The sequence below is a fragment of the Vombatus ursinus genome, unplaced genomic scaffold (genome assembly GCF_900497805.2).
Source record: "Vombatus ursinus unplaced genomic scaffold, bare-nosed wombat genome assembly UNPS02014793.1, whole genome shotgun sequence".
In the NCBI taxonomy this organism is placed as follows: Eukaryota; Metazoa; Chordata; class Mammalia; order Diprotodontia; family Vombatidae; genus Vombatus; species Vombatus ursinus.
In genome coordinates this window covers 11,700,316-11,709,594 of record NW_020954571.1, presented here as the reverse complement: position 1 = coordinate 11,709,594, position 9,279 = coordinate 11,700,316, and the positions used below count along the sequence as shown (strand labels likewise).

The window sequence follows — 9,279 nt, the reverse complement described above, 5'->3', positions numbered from 1 at the left end:
ATGTAATCCCATGGCCAAAGGCCGGCAGGGAGAGGAAACAGTGTTTGCCTCCCCTGGTAAGAGAGTCAGAAAGTGACCCAACGGTAGCAAACACCTGCTCCCCTTAACTTAGCCTATGTTCCTCTAAGCCAGAGGCTCTTAAAACTTTTTTTTTTATAATTGTATTTCCATTTAAATGGTTTCCTCTGCAATACTATGCATTTATTTATGAATTTAAAAACATCACTTTGAGAACAGGTTCACAGGCTTCCCCAGCCTGCCAAAGGGGTCCATGACACACAGAGTCAAGAACTCCTGCTCTAGGCTCAGTTTAGGATTTTCACATGTAAGGGACTCATTTGCACGTTATATTTCATAATTCCATCACAAATTTGGGTCACAGCCTCGGAACAGCAAACCATTTCTTTATTGCAGACATGACTCACAGCTGAGGAGGCCTTCCTCCAGGACCCTCTGACTGAGGGCAAGGAGACCTGGACCATAAGGAACCCCTGGGCCCCCCATCCAGGGACCTTGGAACTTCCCAGAAAATGTCCTCAGAATTCTATAGCTCCTCCCTCAGGGTTCCAGGGCCCTTGCCTGTTCTTTCCCTCCCAGACACTCAAGAGTCCAGAGAGAGCCACCAGGGCAGGCTAGGAGAGAGGTCCCTGAAACGCTCAAGGAAGACTAGAAATAAATAGTGAAAGTCCAGAAGCTCTGAGTAGGGATCTCAACCTCCCTGAGATCAGTGGCAGCCCTAAAAAACATCCTCTGCTCCTTCCCCAGCTCCCAGACCAGGGCTCCACTAGCCTGCCCCGGCTCAGGGTTTGATTCCAGGGAGCTGGATGAGGGAGAGAGGCCTTCACACACCTCCCTGCTTGCTGGCACTCCCATGGCTCCAGAATCCACTTATACTCTGCCCCAATGGGAGGGAAGCATCAGGGAGAGTCAGTAGTTTCCCTGGGCTTCAGCAATGGCTTTCTCCACCCGAAGGTACCAGGGCCCAATTCGGGTGTGGCACATCATGTCCTCAAAGGCCTCCAGGCCCTCCATCACACGCAGCACACCGTACACCGCCTGGCAACGGGAGAGGAGCAGCTGTTACAGAGACTCTGGGTCCCACAAACAGCCCAGAGGGGCCCAGAGTTTTTAAAGATCCCAACCTTGGTTGGGGGAGGGGGTCTCATCTCTCGGCCCTGCTGCTAGGCCTGGAAGGAAAGGGAAGCTGGCAGTGAGACAGGGCCTCAGGAAAACCAGGGTCACAACTCGGGATGTCTAGGTAGGGGTCCTCTAGAAGGCACTGGGACATAGCCCTGGAGGGTCTGATGAGCATGGCATGGTAGCTGGGACTTTTTCTACCCCCTTCCAGGGGTTAGGAAATAACAACGCAGATTTTTCAAGTTGTTATCACTTTCTTTCTTTCTTTCTTTTTTTTTTCGGCTGGGCAATGGGGTTAAGTGACTTGCCCAGGGTCACACAGCTAGTAAGTGGTATGGGTCTGAGGCCGGATTTGAACTCAGGTCCTCCTGAATCCAGGGCTGATGCTCTATCCACTATACCACCTAGCTGCCTCCTAGTACCATCACTTTCCACAACGATCCCATGAACAATTATCTCCATTTTATACACGAGGAAACTGAGGCTCCAGAAAATTGAATGATCTGCTCCAGGTCATCCTACTATTTAATCAAAAGATCACAGGCTTAGAGGTAGAAGAGACCTAACAGGTCAACACCCTCATTTTACAGAGGAGAAAACCGAGGCTCTGAGATATTACATGACTTGTCCAAGGTTACCTAAGTGACCTTGGACAGAAGTGGCCAAGCCAAGATTTGAACCCAGGTCCTCAGACTCCAAATCCAGCACTGCAAAAGATTGGGTGAGGGAATCCCAGCCCAGAAAATCCTCCTACCCCTCCCTGGGACACCCCAAACTTCTCACCAAGTCAGCAAGGTTGGGCTCCTTTCCCCCCATGAAGGGCCTGTCTTTGCCAACTGCTGCCACCCACTGGTTCGCTGCCTGGTACAGGTCCTCTCGGACATCGTCTTGGAGGTGGTGCCTGTAGGGGAGGAATGCCCTCTCCTTCAGCGGCCCATCAGAGAGGCCCCTCAGAGGCTGAGTCACACCGCACCACCCCAGCCCCAGCCAGTTCTCAGACGAGAGGACAAGAGCCCTAAGCAATTCACGATAACACACACGGCTGCGGGACGGGGGATGTGTGTGATGGGGAAGAGCATTTCTCACAAATGCAGCCACCTCCTGGCTCTCTGGGATCATGAGTGGAATGAGTGGCACTGGGGACATGATCACAGGAAGGGCGTGGGATAGCACTGGACCTGGAAGGGATCTGAGATTAGCGCATCCAACCTCCATCTTTTATAAAGGAAGAAACTGTCCAAGCCGAAGTGAGTTGCCTCAGGTCACACAGTGAATTTGGAAAGAACCCAGGTGTCCTGACTTTCAGGCCACAGCTTGCCACGGCATACATTAGAGCAAAGCCAGAACAAGGGCAGGGCCAGCCTGGAGTGGGGTAGGGAGGCCCACTTCTCCCTGCTATGGTCCTCTGCTCCAGTCCAGGATAAACAGAGGGTGACCGTGCCCTGCCCTGTACTGCCTTCCCCAGCACGGTCCCATGGCACCCCTCTCCTCAGACCACTCTCCCCCACCACTGTGACCCTCTAGCTCCTTTCAGGGAAAGTAGGGATTGGGCTGTGCTGTGACGGCGGGGGTCAGATTCTTCATGGGACAGGCTGCCTCCTTTTCCAGCAAGCATTCCTAGTTACAGAAGGTTCCACGGCCACACGATTCCCTTGTTTCTTTTCCAAGGCCATGTGAGAGGCTCTGAGGAGATGCCCGTTCTGATCCTCAGAAGACCCCCAAAGATCTCCATCCTCCCTCCCCAGCAACACACACAACCTAAGCTGGTGATGAGTGGAAGCCCGATGCTGACCCTCTGAGCAGGCTCTGTGCCCTGCTTACCGGCTCTTCAGTCTCTTGCTAATGATGAACATGGCGGCTGCACCCACATACTTGGCCACCGCTCCTTCCACAACTCCAAACTTGCCCTCGTGGACAATGTAATCAAAGGAAGCCAGGGCTTCGGCCGGAGTGCGGTAGACGTTGGGTGAGATGAGGTGCACCAGCCAGTCATCCGCCCACTGTCGCCACTTCATTTCCTCCCTATGGGGAAATATATACATATGTACATATGAATATGCGTGCGTGTGCGTGTGTATGTGTAGCTATAGGCAGCTAGGTTGTATAATGAATAGAGTGATGGAGAGAATCAGAAAGACCTGAGTTCAAATCCAGCTTCAGATATCAACTGGCTGTGTGACCCTGGGCAAGTCACTTACCCTCTATTTGTGTCAGTTTCAACTGTAAAATGAGGATAACAGCAGCACCAACCTTGAAGGGTTGTTGTGAGGATCAAATGAGATAAGATTTATCAAGTGCTTAGTGTGGTGCTGGCAGATAGAAGGAAGGCCTGCTATAAATGCTTACTCCCTCACCTCTCCCTGCATGCTGGGGGAATGGTGATGAAGGCTCAGCCCCTCCCTGGGCCCAGTTCAGCCCTGCTGCCCTTTTCCCTCCAAGGTTCTGTTACTGGCCACTCCATCTTTTTTTTGGGGGGGATGGCACAGGGCAGGGATTATAAACAAGAGGGTTCTTATTAAGACAGGACTAATTTTAAATAAGGGATAGCCTTCCCAGTAATGATAATAACAATAGCTAGTATTTATATAGCACTTTAAGGTTTTCAAAGTGTTTTATACATATTAACTCATTTGATCCTCCTGGGAGGTTAAGTGCTGTTTTATAGATGAGGAAACTGAGGCAGACAGTGGTTAAGTGACTTACTCAGGGACACACGTTAGTATCTGAAGCTAGATTTGAAATTCTTTCTTCTTTTTTTTTTGCTTTTTGGTGAGGCAATTGGGGTTAAGTAACTTGCCCAAGATCACACAGCTACTAAATGTCAAGTGTGTAAGGTCGGATTTGAACTCAGGTCCTCCTGACTCCAAGGCCAGAGCTCTATCCACTGAGCCACCTAGCTGCCTCCAAAACTAATTCTTCTTGACCCAGGCCCAGCATTCTTTCCATTCTACACATCTAGGTCTAGCAACCTGGCCTAGGTAGAAATATCACTTACCATAGAATGAGAGATGGAAGACCTCTTCCTCAGAGGTAATCGAGTCCAACCCTCTCATTTTATAATTGAGGAAGCTGAGGCCCACCAGTGTGAGATAGCTTAGAAATTTTGTTGTTATTCAGTTGTTTTCTGTCGTGTCTGACTCTTCCTGACCCCCTTTTGGCAAAGATACTGGAGTGGTTTGCCACTTTCTTCTCCAGATCATTTTACAGATGAGGAACTGAGGCAAATTGCGTTAAGTGACTTGCCCAGGGTCACACAGCTAGTAAATGTCTGAGGTCAAATTTGAACTTGAAGATGAGTCTTCCTGATTCCAGGCCTAGCACTCGTTGCACTATGGAACTACCTAACTGCTTGGCTTAGAAACAGACCTGCTCTAAACTGGCAATTAGATTAGATGAAAAAAATTAGACTTAGAATTAGAAGGGATATTAGGGACCATTTAACTCAATCACTTCATTTTACAGAGGAGGAAACTGAGGTCCAAAGAGGGGACATGCCCCAAGGGGATCAATGGGTTAGTGGTGGATCCAGGTCCGGATTCCAGGTCTCCTGTTCTTTCTACAATACCACATGGGCTCAGGGACACCTAGGTGGCACAGTGGATAGAGTGACCTGAGTTCAAATCCAGCCTCAAGACACTTCACACTTACTAGCTGTGTGACCCTGGGCAAGTCACTTAACACCGACTTCGAAAGAAGGAAGGAGGGAGGGAGGGAGGGAGGAAGGAAGGAGAGACCACGTCCCACTGGCTCCTTGAAATCTCTGGAGGCCCCTCCCACTAAATATCCTCTCATCTTGGAGGCCTCAGTGCATGGGGTCACAAAGTAAAAAGATGGTCCATCTTGCTCTCACTACCCCCATCTCCTCATAACTTACGTTCGAGCTTCCTTCCCGCTGTAGAGACGCCGGCTCTCCTTCTCATTCAACATGAGCCAATATTTATTGCCAAACTCAGTCACCTCCTTCCCCTGGTCATTCACTGTCTTCATTGGTGGGTAATAGGAGATGATTTCCTCCAGGTTCTTCCTAGAGAATCAGCGTCATAAGTTCACCTGCCCCCTCCCACATGAGCCCCTGGGAGGGTCATCCTCTACCAAGCTGTCTGAGTACCTCCCCTGTGCCACAAGCCTGTTGTTCCCTCTGTCTCTGGAAAACTCATGAGTAACTGCAAGGTCATTGGGGGAGATGTGGGGTCAGGCGGTCAGGATTTATAGCAATTGGCTCAACTTTAAACCCATGAAAGACTTTCCAGTGGGCCTGTTCCCCATTTCTGCAGGTAAAATGAGATGAAATACAGACAACAGGAGGGACCCAATGTAGACACCCAGAAGGACCTCCTAAATCAAGAGCCATGGAACACTGGAATAGGTGAGTGAAGAAAGTTGTCCCACCCAGTTTCCCTGGACAAACTCTCATGCCTATCTTCACCCCGATCCCACAACTCAGGTCCGAGAGGGATGAGATGACCTCCAGAGGCCCCTTCTAGCCTGCAGACTCTGTGGTTCTCCAAAGGCCCCTTACCCAGACATCAGGTACGTCTTGAGTGCGCTAATGATCACGGACGAGTCGTTAAGTTGCTGCTAAAAAGAGAATTACCATCTAGTTCAGGGTAGAGTCAGGCTCTACAAGATCTCAAAACATTTTATAGTCAAATAGTCTTGACCAGAGAAGCATGGATCAAGTGGGAAAGGAAGGGAGAATAGGAAGAGCACCAGGGGTCAGAATAAGGGTCAGAATCCTGGGAGGGGGTGGGTGGAGGCCCTAAAACCTTCAGCCCTGAGCTATCAGTCCCATACCAATTCTATGTTCCATAGGGATCTGGAGCCAAGAGCCCAATTTTGGCCCAAGGAAATGGGGATGGAATGGATGGGATCACTTACTAGTAATTCTCCTTCCTGGGCAAGCAGGATAGGCACCTTTCTGTAGGAGGAGAATTTGATCTCCTGCCTTCGGACAGGGTTTACCTCCACCACCTCATACGGCAAAGCATGGAAGTCCAAGAAGGCTCGGACCTTGCTGCAGAAGGGGCAAGTCTTGTACTGGTACAGGGTCAGTTGCAGACGGCCCTCAGCAAGCTGTAAAAAGGAGACAGGAATTCACTCCCAGTTCAGTGCTGGCAGGGCATGCTTTCCCAACAGCATTTATTTACAGGAGAAATTGGGTTAAAAAGCACATCTAAGGCGGCTTCAATCATGATAACAGATATATGCAGCAAAGGAAACATCATGGTGTACTGGAGACCAAGGCTTTTTTTTTTTTAAGCATTTTTAGTTTTAATTACAGCACTGACCTGTGGATATTCTATCACAAACACAATGGTAAAAATCTACAGTCTATTTTCAGATGTTATTTCCCTACCTCCCACCCCCTTAAAAGCTGTACACAATTATAAAAAATTAGACCAAAGCTTCTTAACCTTGTTTGTATCATGGACTCCTTTGTCAGTCTGGTGAAACCTGTTGACCTCTCCTCAAAACATTTTAAAATGAATAAAATCACAAGGGAAAGCAATTACATTGAATGTTTAAAGGTATAAAATAAAATATATAGAATTACAAAGGAAAATAATCATATTGAAATACAGTCATCAAAATATTTTTAAAAATCAAAAAACAAATTCACAGAATTCTTGATGTGCTCAAATGACAGCTATTACTTACAAGCTGTGTTACCCTGGATAAGTTACCTGACCTTTTGGGGTATAGTTTCCTCTCTAAAATTAGATGGTTTCTAAGGGCCTTCCCAGCTCTAAATTATAAGTTCTGATTTCCCTCAACACCTTAACTGTTAGAATGGTTGAAGCAGCAGCCAAAGTGAGGTCAGAGGGAGGGTAGGAAAGTGACTAAGGATGGGGAGTTTTTGCTAAACAACCAAATTCTGGGGCCCCCCTCCCCCCTCCAATGCCTGGTCCACAGTAGAAGAAACAGGATGAGAATTCTTTAGATTTTATCTAAAAGAGCTTCATGTGAGGTTTTTTTTTTTAACAGTAGTTGACAGACACCCCTTCTTCCTCCTCCTTATTCACATGCTCCAGCCCTGGGTGCTGGGAAAATCCCATCATCCCTACACCTCACTCTATCCCCAGCAACCAAAGGAAGGAAGGGGAAGGAAATAATAGGTTTTTGGCTGAGATCATCGTTCAGGCTGGATCTTCCCTGAGGAGGTTCTGGGGGTCCCCTCCATCTCTAGGCATCTTAAGACCTGAAAGAACTGGAGATCATCAAGTCCAACCTCCTAGTTTTACCGATTGGAAACCTTCGTCAAGAGAGTGGATGTGACTCACCCAAGGTCACTCACACATCGAGGTGGTGACAGGACTCAGGTGTCCCGACCCCAGAGCTGGTGCCTCTGCAAAACACAGAGCGAACCTAGGGGCACGGCTGGGGCTTTACCCTAGGAGAGCGTCCCGCCTACACCCTACGGTGCTTCCAAGGGGGCAGGTGGAAGATGGAAAGATGCTAGCGGTCAGCTCTGACCCCGAGGCGAGGTGCTCAGGGCTTTCAGCCTAGAATAGGGTGCCCCATCCGCTGCCGGCTCGCTCACCTGGGGGGGGCCCCCCCCCCTGTCCCCCCCCCCCCCCCCGCTCGCTCTCTCACCTGGGGGGCCCCGCCTCCCCCTCCCCCCGGCTCGCTCTCTCACCTCGGGGGCTGCCTGCTTGGCCAGCTGCTCCTGGGTCTTCAGACGGCCCCGCACCGTGTGGCCGATGCCCAAGGCGCCCCCGAGGGCCAGCGCCGCCACCCCCAGCAACCTCGGGGCCACTGTGGGCGCCGCCCCGGGCCACCGCCCCGCCGCTCCGGAGAGCCCGGCCCGGCTCTGGCCCGGGCAGCAGCCCAACTTCCAGCCCACCGGCCTCGCATAACGCCAACCCGCCCGGACAGCAGCCACAGCCACAGCCATCTTGACTGCGCATGGGCTGCAAACTCTAGGCGGGCGGGCCCGAGAACCAAAGGACGCTTTGACCTTAAAGCGGCATATTCTGTAGTCTAGGGATTCGGCCTCTGACACTGAGATGAAAACGCCCCGGAAGGAGGAGGGGCCCGCAGGGCCGGTAGAGGCTGAGCTTCCCGGGGTGGGATTTGGTTAAAAACCCGATCCTGCCGCCGTCCGAGCGGCTGCTGAGCACCATCCCTTTGTGGAAAATGAGCGGAGGATCCTGGGATCGCCGAGCCCCTCCTAGCTCGGAGATCTACCACCCTTAGAATTGCGGGCGTAGACATGGGGCCTGACCTGGGGGTCGTCTAGGCCACCCCCACTCCCCTTTAAGCAGACGAGGAAGCAAGCCCAGAGACTCGTTCAGTGATTGGTCCCAGGTCACTCTAGTAGAACTAGAACCCAGGACTTTCTTGACTTGGAGACCAGGGCACTCACTGTTGAATGTAGCAAGTACTTAACCATCGCAGAAACGTTTGGTTTAAGGGTCACTGCCAGAGGTCATCCAGAATTTCTCTGTCTTGGGTTAAGATGACATCCAAATCATTACTGGCTGTCCCCAGCACAAAACACGTGTCCAAATCATATTGGCTACATGATTGAACTTGTCCGTGGTTCATTCTGGAAGAGAGCACCGGGTTTGGAGTTGGAGGACCTGAGTTTAAGTTCAGATTTTAGTCTTGTTTGTGAGACATTAAGCAAATCTCTTAACCTCTCTGAAATCAGCTTCAAGATCCAAAATGCAGTTGAAGTTGGGGTGGAGGGAGATCTGACTTCTTTCTGCTTGTCACCCAGATAATAATAATAGCTAGTACTTAAAGCACTTTACAAATACCATCTTACTTTATCTTCACAGCAATCCTGGGAGGTGGATGCATTTTACACATGGGAAAACTAAGGCAGACAAAGGTAAGTGACTTGCCCAGGGTCATACAGCCAGTATCTGAGGCTAGATTTGAACTTGGGTCTTCCTGACTGCAAGTTCAATGCACTCTATCTGTTGTGCCACCTTACTGTTGTTAAATGGTGTCTGACTCTCAGTGACCCCATTTGGGATTTTCTTGGCAAAAATACTGGAGTGGTTTGCCATTTCCTCCAGCTCATTTTACAGATGAGGAACTGAAGTAAACAGGGTGAAGTGACTTGCCCAGGGTCACACAGCTGGTAAGTCTGAGGTCAAATTTGAACTCAGGTCTTCCTGACTCCAGGCCCAA

General features: G+C 50.1%; 1 protein-coding gene across 2 annotated transcripts; it reads right to left on the bottom strand.

Annotated features, from left to right (window-relative positions):
- Positions 1-383: 383 nt before the first annotated feature.
- Positions 384-8,050, bottom strand: PTGES2 (prostaglandin E synthase 2). Of its 2 annotated transcripts, none has more exons than XM_027869526.1 (7): positions 7,775-8,050; positions 6,016-6,210; positions 5,657-5,715; positions 5,012-5,161; positions 2,959-3,159; positions 1,921-2,038; positions 384-1,056 (listed from the first exon to the last, which is right to left on the bottom strand). In XM_027869526.1, exons 1-7 carry the CDS (start codon positions 8,030-8,032, stop codon positions 928-930), a joined length of 1,110 nt encoding a protein of 369 aa, XP_027725327.1. In that variant the 5' UTR covers positions 8,033-8,050; the 3' UTR covers positions 384-927. The 2 variants fall into 2 exon arrangements, with proteins under 2 accessions (XP_027725327.1, XP_027725328.1); XM_027869527.1 differs by having other exon boundaries at positions 5,657-5,712; positions 7,775-7,880.
- Positions 8,051-9,279: the final 1,229 nt, after the last annotated feature.

Excerpts from the sequence above, each read along its gene's own strand:
- PTGES2 (XM_027869526.1), bottom strand. The coding sequence starts at position 8,032 with ATGGCTGTGGCTGTGGCTGCTGTCCGGGCGGGTTGGCGTTATGCGAGG. Across the intron at positions 6,211-7,774 it reads CCAAGCAGGCAGCCCCCGAG|CTTGCTGAGGGCCGTCTGCA; the intron begins GTGAGAGAGCGA and ends TCCTTTTTACAG. Across the intron at positions 5,162-5,656 it reads AAGACGTACCTGATGTCTGG|GAAGAACCTGGAGGAAATCA; the intron begins GTAAGGGGCCTT and ends CTGATTCTCTAG.